Genomic DNA, 16,432 nt, shown 5'->3' with positions numbered 1-16,432 from the left:
GAGGTTGGATGGTGTTGAAGGCGCTAGAGAAGTCTAGAAACATAATTCTTACAGCGCCATTGCCTCTGTCCAAGTGGGAGAGGGATCGATGTAGCATATAGATGATGGCATCTTCCGCTCCCACCTTCTCCTGGTATGCGAACTGCAGAGGGTCGAGGGCATGTTGGACCTGTGGCCTCAGGTGGTGAAGCAGCAGCCGCTCCATGGTCTTCATCACATGTGATGTTAGAGCGACAGGCCGGAAGTCATTCAGTTCACCAGGACGTGATACCTTTGGGACTGGGGTAATGCAAGATGTTTTCCAAAGCCTCGGGACTTTCCCCTGTTCCAGGCACAGGTTGAATATGCGCTGTAGAGGACCCCCTAGCTCCGATGCACAGACCTTCAGCAGTCGTGGCGATACTCCATCTGGACCTGCTGCTTTGCTGGCACGAAGTTTCCTCAGCTCTCTGCTCACTTGCGCTGCTGTAATTGTGGGTGGGGATGTCTCTTCCATGTTGGTATCAGCAGAAGGATATGTAGAGAGTGCAGTACTCCGAGGTGAGAGTGGGTTAGGGTGGTCAAACCTGTTAAAGAAGATGTTCATTTGGTTTGCTCTCTTCACGTCTCTCTCGATGGTGGTACCCCGCTTCGAGCTGCAGCCAGTGATGATCTTCATCCCATCCCACACTTCCTTCATGCTGTTGTTCTGCAACTTCTGCTCCAGCTTTCTCCTGTACTGCTCCTTTGCCGCCCTGAGCTGGACTCGGAGTTCCTTCTGCACGCGCTTGAGCTCATGCTGATCACCGTCTTTAAAGGCTCTTTTCTTCTGGTTCAAAAGGCCCTTGATGTCACTTGTAATCCATGGCTTGTTGTTAGCATAGCAGCGTACAGTTCTTACTGGAACTACAATGTCCATACAGAAGTTGATGTAGTCAGTAGTGCAGTCAACAACCTCCTCAATGTTCTCACTATGTGATCCCTGCAGGATATCCCAGTCTGTAGTTCCAAAACATTCTCTCAGAGTATTCTCAGCCTCCGGGGTCCACTTCCTGAATGATCGTGTGGTTACTGGTAGGACTCTCACTTTTGGTTTGTAGTGAGGCTGAAGCAGAACCAGGTTATGATCTGCTTTCCCAAGCGCAGGCAGCGGGGTGGCACTCTTTGCGTCTTTAACGTTTGCATACAGTAAATCAATAGTCTTATTTCCCCGGGTGTTACAATCCACATACTGGGAGAATGCAGGTAATGCTTTGTCCAGCGTCACATGGTTAAAGTCTCCAGCGATTAGCACAAGTGCCTCGGGGTGCTGCGTTTGTAACTTAGCAACAGCAGAATGGATGATGTCACTCGCTAGCTCCACGTCCACCCGAGGAGGAATATACACGATGACAACAATGACATGTCCAAACTCTCTGGGCAAGTAATAGGGACGCAGACTTATGGCCAACAGTTCGATGTCCCTGCAGCAAGTGGAGATTTTGACGTTAACATGTCCAGAGTTACACCACCGTGTATTAACATAGAGAGCGAGTCCTCCTCCTTTGTGCTTCCCACAGGTACTTGCGTCTCTGTCCACTCTAACTGTGCTAAACCCGGGTAGCTCCACATTAGCATCTGGGATGGTGTTAGTTAGCCACGTTTCGCAGAAACACAACAAACTGCATTCTCTGTAGGTTCTGACATTTTTCACCAGCGCAGCCAGTTCGTTGATCTTATTTGAGATTGAGTTTACATTCCCCAGAATAACAGAAGGCACCGAAGGCTTAAAACGCCACTTTCTCGCAAGCCGCTTCATTTTTAGCTTAGTGCCGGCTCTGCTGCTACGATACCGCCTTCTTACCTCGTCGGGTAAATAGGGAACCACACCGGCACTGGCATTTGTTCTCAGCGCTCGAAGTTGAGTACTTGAATAGGCGAGTCTCGGCATGTAAAAATCCATGCCCATGTTGTAAAAGTAAGTGTGTCCAGGGAACGAATCCACATAAAATAAAGTAATAGGAGTGATCAATAAATAAAAATAGAAAAATAAAAGTAGAAAAATGCACATACATATACAGTCATACACGGAGCTGCTGAAAAGGCTGCCACTCTCGGCGGCGCCGGATGTCTTAAAAATATATGTGGTGGTCCTCCCAGGAGAATGCTGCTGTAGGTGCATCAGCTACACGAAAGTGTTCAGCACTACGATCAGCTGGGGACCGATCAGATGATGCTGTTACCTCACTTCCGTCCATCTCCAGATCACTTGTATCAAACTCGGAATCTGACAAGTCAGAGTCCTAGTCAAGGAAATTACGTAAAACGTCCATGGAGTATTTTGCTTTGCACATTAGCTTTGGTCTCTCGCCGGATGTCGATGCCATTTGCTCTTCGCTACTCATGCACGCTTAGGGAATCGAGGTCAAATCAACAAAGCTAGGTAACTTTCCTTCTAGCAAAGACAGTCAAACTAAAACGGGACTAAAATTTTTAAGTGCCTTTCAGACAGCCTTGGTATCACAATCCCTCCTAACCCATTAACAGCTCTGTTCAGTGTTCTTCCAGATGGACTTGAAGTGGAGAAGGACAAGCAAACTGTGATTGTATTCACTACACTTTTGGCACACAGACTTATTTTGTTAAATTGGAAGAATCCTAAATCTCCTCTGATAAGTCAGTGGGAAACCGATGTTTTATATTATTTGAAATTGGAAAAAAATCTAATTCTCAGTTAGAGGATCTGTACAGGATTTTTTCAAAACCTGGCAGGATCTAATCAATAATATTTTAGAATAAGAAGAAATAATTATCTGCGGTGGGTTGGCACCCTGCCCAGGATTGGTTCCTGCCTTGTGCCCTGTGTTGGCTGGGATTGGCTCCAGCAGACCCCCGTGACCCTGTGTTCAGATTCAGTGGGTTGGAAAATGGATGGATGGATAATTATTTCTGCATTTCTTTTCATTCTCCAATTATTTATTTATATATTTATATATATATATATATATATTTTTTTGCCCTATTAAAAAGCCTTAAGCAATTCTCCTTTGGCCATGCTCTCCTTCTCAGGGGTGGGGTTTGATTTGTCTTCAATCCTATTTTTTGTATAAATTGATCTATTTGTATGGAATGAGTACAATAAAATGAATAAATAAAATTATAAAAAAAAAAATAAATAAAATAAATAAATAAAACGTAAGGGCGAGTTTTGTTGCAGCTGATTACCGTCCTCTACCCCTGAATTTTGACAAAAGTCGACATCTGCCCGGAAAGAGTTAAGGAGAGTGGTATGACAAATTGTATCAAAGGCCGCACTCAAGTCAAGGAAGATGAGAATGGTAATTAAACCAGAGTCGGCAGCCATAAGGAGGTTGTGAGCTCTGAGATCTTGCATTGTTCAGTTCAAGGCTTCATAAGCTCTTTTATGTGCCGTGTTGCACTCATCCTAAACTATTATCTTTGAATATTGCAAGACTTTTGCCTTTCCAGAGCCCTTGCGTATGTTGCAAATTGGATTTTCGTCGTGAGCGAGGTTTAATGGTAATTGCAATGGCGAATGTGCTGTACGGCCTCCATCTAATAATGTAGAAGCGATTCCCCATGACGCTACAGCCAGAGCTATGTCACCATTTGCTCTCTCGACAAGAATCAGGTTTATTAAGAATGTTATTCCTGTTCCCCGGTGGTCATACGTAATTTCCGTTTCAAACGTGAAATGAATTTTATATATATATAGATATACTCACATATAAGTCGGAAACGGAATGGTGTATGAACAATACAGGGCAATGCCATTTGGCAGACGGCCACAGAATACTGTAAGTGTGCCACGCCGAGCGGCGAAATTCAGAACTACCATATACTGTACACTCGTGTACAAGTCGGGTCTTGAAACCTGAAAAATCGATCACAAAATCAGACCCCGACTTATGCGCCCATTCAAAAATTCAACACTTCTTTACATCTTCTTGCCTCCTCCAATCTCACATCAGTCTCTCAGGCACATCGGATTCTGTTTCAGCAGCGCAGTTCCCAATTTCTTTCACCACTTCAATGACTTTTAATTTAAAACCAGCTTTATATTTTCTTCTGATCGAATGCTCTATCGTAGATAAGGGATACTCTTACGATAAAGGTGTATAACGGTGTGAGATACAAAAAACACAAATCAGTGCAAACGTCGCTTCGGAATAGTTTGGGTGTGGTCACGTAGGCACAATACATAGAAAACAAAGGCCGTGTGCTCCATGGTTACTCTCCCAGGTGGGCGTTAGCATATCATAATCTTTTGGACCAATAGCGTGAGTTTTCCGCATTTGACTTATACGACCGACATTAGAAAATACCATAAATTATACGTTAAAAACAAATCCTGACTTATCCATGGGAGAACTTATCCGCGAGTATATACGGTATATCGAATATGGGGTTTTGAAAACCAAGGATTCTGAATTTGAAGTATAGTTAGATGAATCTGGCTTCCATCAAAAATTCAGTTCTGTTTTCTGTTTTGGCTACAACGCTTTTTTGAGAAAGTTTGTTTCATTCGTCCACTTGGAAGCCATTGCCAGAATTCTCCACGAGGTGCTTCTTTGTGACATCTTTCTGGCAATCACACGCATTAATCCTTCAGTATCCAAGACTAAATCTCCAATTGCTTTACTAAAAGAACCTTATGTATTATAATTCCCAGTTAATGAATCCGTATTTTGAATTTTGATTCTGTTTTTTCTGGATCGCACTCTAGTTTTTGGATGTTGACTTCAGCCTGTCCCCGACCTCAGAATAATCCGCTCATAATTATTGTTATAATTTACTGTCTCTGCTGAGTCAGTATAACTACCACTTCAAACATTTTGTTTTTCATCAAATGTTGTCATGACTGTTGTAGGCCTGTTTTTCAGATCTTTCGAGCATTTGCTTGTGTGAGTTCAAATAGCCGGACATTATGGCATAAAACAATCCAAAAATATCAAATGCAAAACTGTTCGTTTTTGTCGATATGAAGCGTCTTATATTTAATATTATGTTTTGAATATAGGCAGCAAGGCAGAGGCAAAAGGCAAAAGCAAGAACCAAAGACGACCAGTCGCAGAGGACGAAGGAAAAAAGAAGCAAGCCCTGAACTTGCTCCCGCCACTGAGGAGCCACTGACAGAGGAAAAACAACAGGTCACCACAGAAGACCCTTCAGAATCGGCTTCTCAAGACAAGAATGCCTCTTCCGCAGATCTCCAACATGAGCATAACTCTGCACCAGCTGCTATGGAAGAGCTCATTGCCTCACTAGCTCCTCAAGAAGAACACTCTCCTCTGCCACCACCGCAGGAAGTATCAGTTCCTACAGCACCTACCCAGGAAGAGTACATCCCACCACCACCACCACCGCCACCATACATAGATGTTTACAGGCACTGGTCAATTCCAAGCAAGGACGACTTTCCACAGTCAGCCCCCCACGATCCATCGTTGCCTTCAACGCCTCACAAAGATCCTCCACACTCACAGGAGGAGTCAAGTCGCAAAGAAACATCTTTCATTGAACCTCCTGCCATGCACAGTGGAACAATGGATGATGCAATCATAGTGGAAGATGTTGGCTCTGATGAAGAGGAGGACCAGATTATACCAGCTAAACAAAGTGTTCTTCAGATTTATCCAGGTATAACACATTACATACATAAGTACTACACACAAATAATTTCGTTAAGCCCACCATCCTATAATGTTTTTTATGTTTGCATTTACTAGTCAGGGTATAAGTTGGCAACAACAGGTGTACCAAATCTGGAAACATTGCAACAGACCAATAAATATCATAACATGACACAACATTTGCATGAATTCTGCAAATCTGTACGTGAACGGTAACTTGTCCGTATCGCATACCGCTTCCTATTAATTTGTGATGTCATATTTTACATTACCAACGCAGCAAGATTCGGGCTACCAGACAAGAACATTGGCATCCCACTCCATGTTATCCTACCATTGTGGTAGAAACCATTACCTTTTGAAGAAGCCAACGCTATTGCACATCTGTACATCATTACTGAATAGAGATAAGCCACGATTTTCTTTAGTGCATGCCGACTCACTCTTCAGAATATAGAAAGAGAACGACTGAGCACAACATTGGTAACTTTTACTGTTTGTTGATAGTACACATTTACTGTTGTGGTAGAAACCATCATCTTAAATATATATATCTATTAACAATCAACACGAAGAACCAGGCAGGAGGAAGCTTGTCCACTGCATCTTTTATTTCTCATCATGAAGTGGGATACACTCCATCATAGCAACCTGTGACAAAATAATCATAAAGTAGAGACAGAGAGCTATATTTATAGATAATTGACTTTACCTAACAGTGCAAAATTAACACCTACTCCAATTGGTTCACTAGCTTACAGTCACTCTGATTGGCTAAAAGACATGGGAAGTTTAAATAAAACACCTCTACTACATTCTTGGTCCTTACAGTTGTGGCCAAAAGTTCTGAGAATGAGCCAAGTGTTGGTTTTCACAACGTTTGCTGCTTCCATGTTTTTAGATCTTTGTGTCAGATGTTTCTATGGTATACTGAAGTAGAATTACAAGCATTTCAGAAGTTTCAAAGGCTTTTATTGACAATTAAGTTTATGTGCAGAGTCCGTATTTGCAGTGTTGGCCCTTTCTTTCTTTTTCAAGACATCTGCAATTCACTCTGGCAGGCTGTCCATCAACTTCTGGGCCCAATCCTGACTGATGGCCGCTGCCCATTCTTGCATCATCAATGCTTGGAGTTTGTCAGAATTGGTGGGTTTTTGTTTCTCCACCTGCCTTCTCAATGGGATTAAAGGTCTGGGGAGTTTCCTGGCCATGGACCCAAAATTTCGATGTTTTGTTCCCCGAGCCACTTAGTTCTCACTTTTGCCTTATGGCCCGGTGCTCCATCATGCATTGTTGGTCACCAAACTGTTCTTGGATGTTTGGGAGAAGTTGCTCTCGGAGGATGTTTATTTCTTCATAGCTGTGTTCTTAGGCCAAACTGTGAATGAGCCCTGCACTCCCTTGGCTGACATGAATGGTCTCAGGATGCTTTAAAAAATTTTTTTGCCTTTATATAGCGCTTTTCTCACTACTTAAAGCGCTCAGCAATTGCAGGTTAAGGGCCTAACAGAGCAGAGTCCCTATTGGCGTTTACGGGATTCGAATCAGCAACCTTCCGATTACCAGTGCAGATCTCTAGCCTCAGAGCCACCACTCCACTTTACTGTTGGCATGACACATGACTGCTCACCTTTTCTTTTTTCCTAATGCCCCAAATAATCGGAAAGGGGATTCATTAGAGACAATGAATTTAGCCCAGCAGTCCTCAGCAGTCCGATCCCAGAATATCAATCTGTCCCTGATGTTCTTCTTGGCTTCTTTGCTGCCCTTCTTGACACCCACCAGGCCATCCGCCAAAAGTCTTCGCCTCCCTCACTGTGCGTGCAGAGGCACTCACACCTGCCTGCTGCCATTCCTGAACAAGCTCTGCACTGGTGGTGCCCCCCAATCCCATGGCTGAATCAACTTCAGGAGACGTTTTTTCAGTGCTTGCTGGATTTTCTTGGGTGCCCTGAAGCCTTCTTCACCTCTCTATTGTAACTCAATCAGCATGACAGAGTGATCTCCAGCCTTGTCCTCGTCGATACTCTCACCGGTGTTAACGAGAGGATCACTGAGGTGATGTCAGCAGGTCCTTTTGTGGCAGGTGTGACATGCGGTGGTTTTTTGGGATTAAGTTTGTAACAATTTGTCCCGCTACACTGACACGGGGCGATCGTTACCACTAACCTGTCCTAACTGGCAGCAGATGATAAAAATGATAGGCCAATATCACACCCTGTAGAGCAAACCCGTACACACCTTATTTTAAAATGTTCAGTCACCCCTGATGCTGAAGCATTTATAGTCCGAGAAAAAAAAAGAATAGTGGTCAATCTCCATAAACACATGAGGAATATATTACATCACAGAAAAGACAGAAAAAACAAACAATCCCTTCCATATGCCCCGACCATCAACCCAAAATAACCCTTATATGGGACGATACAAAAAAATATATCTATATACAGTACAATAAGAATATCCCCTTCCAGAGCTTATAAGTCACAGTTCCAACCCCTGTGGGCAGCAGGTGAAACGAAGAGTCCTACCAGATGCTGACTTCTAGCAGCAAAATAATCTTCACAATAAAAGCTATACAGTCAGTCTGCACCATGATACACAACAGTAAGTTCTTTCGACAAGCTCACCCGAGTCCATGGGAAATATTGGAACCATCAATTCACCAGTCAAAAAAGAATTACTTCCACCTAACCATCAGGACTTTAGAAGCTCCTGTACTTCGTCTCATATGTCCCAGGCAGTTGCTGATCTGCTTCGTTTGATTTTCCCACCCGTCTTCTTCTTGGCTCCCTTCTCTCTCTTTAAACGCCGCACTTTATCCAAATTGCTCCTCGAAAATGAAAATAAAAAGGAAACCGGAAGTCCCACCTCTGGGGTACCGCTGCCAATCTCAGTCTGTAATTCCTCACAGCACTCGAGCGACAGAAAGACATATTATTTTTATTGAGGTGGCAGCGCTTCAAGTTCATTTTCATGGCAAAGAGGGACTTTGCAATGAACTGCAGTTCATCTGCTCACTCCTCTTCAGAACATTCTGGACTAGATGCAACTTTCCAATCATGAAAAACTGAGGCAGCAAACTTTTGTGAAAATTCATATTTGTCTCATTCTCAAAACTTTTTGGCCACGACTTGTACAATACTTTTCAATACTTCTTCAGTTCTGGTGTTGCGTGACATCTTGTCAAGTCTTACTGGGTACGTGATAGTCAACCAACTTCTTGAACCCATTACCCAGAACCTTCTTGTTCCTTGTTGTTCACCTGACCTTTATTGGGTTTTCTTGATATGCTTGAACAAGTTTCTGACATTTATTAACCCTTTATGTGACCGCTAAGATAGATGCTATATGAAAAGCAAACAAAAACACTTCATACACACTAACTTTATTACCCCTAAATGACTATGTGACCCCCCCCAAAATTGATTTTACTTCCACTTTGTGCAAATAGGATTTTCATTGTACTGTCTATATGTGTCAATACCTCTGACATGAACTGATGACACTACATTTATTATCAAAGCAAAACCTTACATTTTTGAAGAAGCCAACACTGTCATACACCTGTATACAGTGCATCCAGAAAGTATTCCCAGCGCTTCATCACTTTTTCCACATTTTGTTATGTTACAGCCTTATTCTAAAATGGATTCAATTCATTTTGTTCCTCAGAATTCTACACACAACACCCCATAATGACAACATGAAAAAAGTTTACTTGAGATTTTTGCAAATTTATTAAAAATAAAAAAACTGAGAAATCCCATGTCCATAAGTATTCACAGCCTTTGCTCAATACTTTGTCGATGCCCCTTTGGCAGCAATTCCAGCCTCAAGTCTTGTTGAATATGATGCCACAAGCTTGGCACACCTATCCTTGGCCAGTGTCGCCCATTCCTCTTTGCAGTACCTCTCAAGCTCCATCAGGTTGGATGGGAAGCGTCGGTGCACAGCCATTTTAAGATCTCTCCAGAGATGTTCAATCGGATTCAAGTCTGGGCTCTGGCTGGGCCACTCAAGGACATTCACAAAGTTGTCCTGAAGCCACTCCTTTGATATCTTGGTTGTGTGCTTAGGGTCGTTGTCCTGCTGAAAGATGAACCGTCGCCCCAGTCAAGAGCGCTCTGGAGCAGGTTTTCATCCAGGATGTCTCTGTACATTGCTGCAGTCATCTTTCCCTTTATCCTGACTAGTCTCCCAGTCCCTGCCGCTGAAAAACATCTCCACAGCATGATGCTGCCACCACCATGCTTCACTGTTGGGATGGTGCCAGGTTTCCTCCAAACGTGACGCCTGGCATTCACACCAAAGAGTTCAATCTTTGTCTCATCAAACCAGAGAATTCTCATACATAGATAGATAGATAATTTATTAATCCCAAGGGGAAATTCACAAATTCTCATGGTCTGAGAGTCCTTCAGGTGCCTTTTGGCAAACTCCAGGAGGGCTGCCATGTGCCTTTTACTAAGGAGTGGCTTCCGTCTGGCCACTCTACCATACAAGCCTGATTGGTGGATTGCTGCAGAGATGGTTGTCCTTCTGGAAGGTTCTCCTCTCTCCACAGAGGACCTCTGGAGCTCTGACAGAGTGACCATCGGGTTCTTGGTCACCTCCCTGACTAAGGCCCTTCTCCCCCGATCGCTCAGTTTGGATGGCCGGCCAGCTCTAGGAAGAGTCCTGGTGGTTTCGAATTTCTTCCACTTACGGATGATGGAGGCCACTGTGCTCATTGGGACCTTCAAAGCAGCAGAAATTTTTCTGTAACCTTCCCCAGATTTGTGCCTCGAGACAATCCTGTCTCGGAGGTCTACAGACAATTCCTTTGACTTCATGCTTGGTTTGTGCTCTGACATGAACTGTCAACTGTGGGACCTTCTATAGACAGGTGTGTGCCTTTCCAAATCATGTCCAGTCAACTGAATTTACCACAGGTGGACTCCAATGAAGCTGCAGAAACATCTCAAGGATGATCAGGGGAAACAGGATGCACCTGAGCTCAATTTTGAGCTTCATGTCAAAGGCTGTGAATACTTATGGACATGTGCTTTCTCAGTTTTTTTATTTTTAATAAATTTGCAAAAACCTCAAGTAAACTTTTTTCATGTTGTCATTATGGGGTGTTGTGTGTAGAATTCTGAGGAAAAAAATGAATTTAATCCATTTTGGAATAAGGCTGTAACATAACTAAATGTGGAAAAAGTGATGCGCTGTGAATACTTTCCGGATGCACTTTATCATTACTGAACAGAGAGGAGCCACCATTTTCTTTAGTGCATGCTGACTTGTTCTTCACAATAAGGCAGAAAGAGAATTGGTAACTTTTACTGCTTCTTGATGGTAGGCATTTACTCAAGTCTGCATTATGATGGGGCACTACCAGTAACTACCAGGGGGCGTTGCTGCGCCTGCCCCAAACCCGAGCCACAACCTCACAGACACAAGTCCCAGTATAAACTTGCACAAAGGCATCAACAGTGACATAAAGCAACACAATTCTTTTCTCTCTTTTATTCTCCTCCACTCCTGCCAGGCAAGCTTTGTCCATCCTCCACACCCGACTCTGACTTGCATGGATGAGGTCAGGTGGGTTCTTTTGTGTTGGACCCGGGACTACTTCTGGTGTTAGGGCATAGCCTGGGTCAATCGGGAGCCTCATAAAGTAGGGATCATGAATCCCATCAGCTCCCCCTGGCAGCCATAGGACTACAGGTCCCAGCATGCCCTGCGGGCGTCCACATGGGAATCCTAACCCAGGAGGGGAGGCTGCCATCTAGCGTAATGAGGGATAAAATATTCATTAGTGCTCATCTCCCCCAGTCCTTCCTTCCATTGGAATTGGGCTCCTGGCCAGATTTGGATCCTTGTTCAAACCTGGTCGGGAAGCCATTCCCTGCATGCTGTCCCTTACAATGCTCAATAGCTGACATTTCATGCTTCTAACATTTTCCTTTGAACTTTTTTCATTTGATAGCCTGGTCTGCCTGAAGTCTTATAGTAGACTTTGAATGTTCTTGGCCAAAGCACCTCAACTGAGAGTTCATGGATATGTCAAGGGGTGTGGCTACAAGCAAAGGGGAGGATCTTAGATGTGGACACACCCACACTGATTTAATGCTGCATTCCAGTTGAACTGGGAAGTCATTCATTTTTGAGTTCCCAGTAGGAAGTGTCAACTGAAATTCCCCCACAAGCTGGACTTCCTACTCGGCTGCACCACACATCAGTAGAAGTGAAAGCTGTAGTGTTATACAGGGTGGCGCGGGGAAATGGGAAATTTCCAATTGATGTTCAATGCACGAATAAACACATTACAAAATACATTTAATGATGAAGTGTATTGTACAGGATATGCAATTAACGATGGTAATCAATATTCACTCAATGTAGCTGCCGAAATATAAGGTGTTGTCAAGCACGGGTAAAACGCGTGTTGAAAGAATTCTCACAGTCCAAAAGTTCGTTTTTAAAATATTTAGTGAAAGTTAAAAGCGAATAATCCACACAAGAATAAGAGAAAAAATAGTTACACATGTAAAATAAAAGGCAAAAAAAAAGGAAAAATGTATCTTCTCTAAACTTAGCTTTTCTTGAGAAACTTCAGTTATTTCTGTACTTAAAAGTTCTTTACTTCTTCTCTACTTAAAGATTCTTAGCTTCTTCTTCTGTACGCTTTAAACGTACGGCACAGCATATAAATTAAGTGCTGTTTTCTTACATATTTACTTCACAAACTCAAAAGGCCTGTAGGACGGTTGGCACGTTGGCATGTGCCCAGGCACGGTTTAAAACCTTATGCCTTCCACACCTTACTCATGGCAAGGCTGTCACTAACTAACTGAAGAATAATATTTACTCCAAGCTGTTAGAAATGGCAAGAATATACCAATTCAATTCTACTTATGGGGGTTATGGGAACCTCCCATAGATTATGCGTTGTCATCTAGTAAAATATTCATGAATCTTATAGAACTAGGAAAATCGCTCTTACACTCAATATTCATTTTATGTGTTGAAGAAAATATCATGAAGGTGTTGTCCATTTCTCCGTACACATTCTGACAGCCCGTTATGGAAATTCTGCATTGCTCGACGTAACATGTCAAGAGGAATGCCAGCGATTTCCTCTTCGATCCTCCTTTTTAGTTCAGCAATGGTTGCTGGACGTGTGCGGTACACTTGGCTTTTAAGATGTCCCCACAGAAAAAAAAAATCACCAACAATGAGATCTGGGGATCTCGGAGGTCATGGAAATGAAATGACGCGCCTTCCAAACAAGCTGCCATCAATTGTCGGGCCATATGCGAAGTGGGGACTTCTTTTTGAAGGCTGAACTTGTTTCTTTGAAATTATGCACCCATGTTGTAATCACATGAGTCGATTGGACACGATCATGACGTCCTCACTGGTAATGACGCCGAAATTCCCTCTGCACGGTAGTCACACTATCATCATTCTTATAAAATGCTTTCACAGCGAATGCTCGTTGCACACCACTCCACTTTTTTATAACTAATGGCAAGGGGCTTCTAAACGAGGTCACATTGGTCCCAAACAACTGACGATGCCCCTAGTTCCAAAATTTTCCATTTCCCTGCGCCAACCTGTACTATTTATTAGCGCGTCTATTAGTGCGTCAGCCATACATACAGTAATGTGGACCTTCTGTCTGTGGATATGTTATTACATAATGCAATGTTCTGTAGGGGTCTGTATTCCTAAAGAGCAGGCACAACAAGGTTTTCCTGGAGTTATCTGTATTGCACGGCCAACTTGGGTGTGACATCATCTGACTTCTGCGGTAATAGGAACGCAGCATTACAGCAGTTCATGTATAATTCTCGTTTTTCTTTATAGAGGTCATCGAAGACCAGCCTGCTGCTGCTGCCCAGTGCCCAGATGAGGCTTTCAACACCAGCCGAATGCCAGCTATACCAGCCGAGGAGTATCTGCCAGGAAGCTACTCTTAATGGATTATTACCCTGGTCTTATTTCTGGGGTACCACATATCGAGCCCCTTTTCTTGATCAGAAAAATATGTAAGGGGGTGAACAAAGGTGGAAAGGATGTGCAAAACAAAGCAAATTTGGTTATTATTTTGTTTTTACCTTCAGGTGTGCGTAGAGACCATGGCATTCTAGGGCACAGGAGTGAGTAAATCTTTAGATGTGGGCAGAGAAAAGCAAGCTTGCAGTGCTTGGTGGGGCAGTGGTGTGAACCTACCCAACCATCCATCCATCCTTTTCTGTATACAATATTTCCATTACTGGGTCATGGTCATTGGTACAGCCTAGAACACTGCATCCCAAACTCGATCCTGGGGCGTCCCACTGTGGCTGCAGGTTTTTGTTCCAACCAGCTTCTGTTTTTAATTGAACTCCTCGGCTAATTTAGTGAGGTGTTATTTCCCAAGTTCTATGTTTAGGGAACAATATAGAAATTAGAAAACTAAGTTTGGTAAAAACATGTATATATATATATATATATACATATATATATATATATACATATATATATACACATATATATATATAGATATATATACATATATATATATACATATATATATACATATATATATACATATATATATATATACATATATATATATATATATATATATATATATATATATATATATATATATATATATATATATATATATATATATATATATATATATATATATATACTAGGGGGCTTTGCCCCCTGCTCGCTTTGCTTGCCAACCCCCAGGCCTGTGCTATGTGCCAGCCACATCGTGTCTCTACCGCTCGCGTATGTGGATTTCACTTTCACCAAACAACAAATCTTTTAATTCTCGCAGATACGCCTCTTCATTGGGAAGGAACACTACTTTTCCCTGATGGCAACACGAATTAGACGATCTACAAGTCTCTGACTTAAAGTTTAAATCCGAACAATACATTCTATCTCTTTCCGCTGTTCCGTTATTTCACCGAGTAATAATTTCCATTTGTTTGCGCTAATGCGATCTTTACTATCCTTTTTCTGAGACTTTCGAATTTTTGTACTTCCATTATCTCTACCCTATTCTTCATGTGCATCGCATCAACATTTTTGAACCTCTTTACGACGTTCTACTTTGTCATCTACTCTTTGTCTTTTATTTCCGGCCCCGGTTGCACAAAGTTTCGTCTCACGGGATGTGAAAGTATCTCTCTGAGAAAGTCATGTCTCGTCCCAGGGTAAAAAGTCACGCATTGTCCCAGGATTTTTTTATATAATAGAGAGATATATTAAAAATATATATATATATAAAAAATACTTTTTAAAATCCACGCTTATATTAAGTTAAAAAGTGTACTAAAAAGTAAAAAATAAGTCTCTAATACATCACTCGTAAAATAAAAGCGTGGGTGCTTTTGCTAAGATTTTATTGATTGATGAAAAGCACCCATGCTTTTATTTTACGAGTGATGTATTAGAGACTTATTTTTTACTTTTTAGTACACTTTTTAACTTAATATAAGCGTGGTTTTTAAAAAGTATTTTTATATATATATATTATTTTCAACTTTTTAGTCTTGGATTTGTTTTAGTATAATTTTGTAATCAATATTTTAACACATCCTTTAATATTTCTATATGTTACTAGTGCCATCTATTGGTGAAATCTTGAACTATTCTTCATATGAAAATTTTGTTTCTTAATTAGCATGGATTAATTGATCAATTAGTGAAACTGATTATTGATTCATGTATTGTCATCGGAAGTGAGTACCTGTGCAAAATTTCAAGTAATTTGGACAATAGGAAGTGGGTTAAATATCAATTACAAGATTTGTACCAGACAACAAACAGGTGAAGTTAAAAGAAGCGTGGTAATGTACCAAGCAGTTATAGGGGAATAATGTATTTTTTTTTTCTTTTTGACAATATTTTCATCTTGATTTTCATTCTGCTTTTCAAGGTGTTCTAATTGTTTCATTAATCCATTATTTTCTAATTAGTGGGTCTGACGCTAAAGTAGTTGCAGCCTTTCATGATTCCATGTTGATCGTCTGGGTGTCTGCTCTGCTCATTTTTTGATTTTCATTAATAAGACACAACGAAGGGGAAAACTTCACAGAGAAAGGGCAAAATAGTATGAAATCAACAAAAGAGAGTTAAGCATTTAAGTCTATAGCAAAAGCAGAAATATTTCTAAATGTCTTATAAATGTAAAAAGTATGTTGCTGTGCTTTCTTAATGTAGAATAAGAGAAAAATAATCCCAGCTAATTAAATGAGATCAGCGTTATCAGGTGTCACTGATTAAGAATCTGGTTGGAACAAAAACCCGCAGCCACAAGGGGTTTCCAGGACCGAGTTTGGGAAGCACTGGCCTAGAATATTCATTGAAAAACCCCTAAGTGTAGTATTTGCCCCCCCTGGAGAAAAATCCATCCATCCATTATCCAACCTGCTGAATCCGAACACAAGGTCACGGGGGTCTGCTGGAGCCAATCCCAGCCAACACAGGGCACAAGGCAGGAACCAATCCCGGGCAAGGTGCCAACCCACCGCAGGACACACAAAAAAACACACCAAGCACACACACTAGGGCCAATTTAGAATCGCCAATCCACCTAACCTGCATGTCTTTGGACTGTGGGAGGAAACCGGAGCGCCCGGAGGAAACCCACGCAGACATGGGGAGAACATGCAAACTCCACGCAGAGAGGACCCGGGAAGTGAACCCAGGTCCCCAGGTCTCCCAACTGCGAGGCAGCAGCGCTACCCACTGCGCCACCGTGCCGCCCTGGAGAAAAATGCAAAAAAAAAAAAAAAAGTTGCATTATTTTTCAACGAGAATAA

At 42.0% G+C, this 16,432-nt stretch overlaps 1 protein-coding gene across 2 annotated transcripts in view; it reads left to right on the top strand.

The window, feature by feature from the left end:
• The window catches only part of hemgn (hemogen), a 44,250-nt gene extending 30,175 nt beyond the window's left edge, over positions 1-14,075 (top strand). Inside the window, exons 3-4 of one of the 2 annotated variants that reach the window (XM_028805867.2) lie at positions 5,000-5,619; positions 13,470-14,075. In XM_028805867.2, coding sequence (XP_028661700.1) covers positions 5,000-5,619; positions 13,470-13,582 — 733 coding nt within the window. In that variant the 3' untranslated portion in view covers positions 13,583-14,075. The remainder of the gene's footprint in view (positions 1-4,999; positions 5,620-13,469) is intronic. The other variant, XM_028805866.2, reaches the window with a different exon arrangement.
• The last annotated feature ends 2,357 nt before the right edge of the window (positions 14,076-16,432 follow it).

Source organism: Erpetoichthys calabaricus, chromosome 7 (genome assembly GCF_900747795.2).
Source record: "Erpetoichthys calabaricus chromosome 7, fErpCal1.3, whole genome shotgun sequence".
Taxonomy (NCBI): domain Eukaryota; kingdom Metazoa; phylum Chordata; class Cladistia; order Polypteriformes; family Polypteridae; genus Erpetoichthys; species Erpetoichthys calabaricus.
The sequence above is the reverse complement of the archived record's forward strand: the minus strand, read 5'-3'. Positions and strand labels throughout refer to the sequence as shown.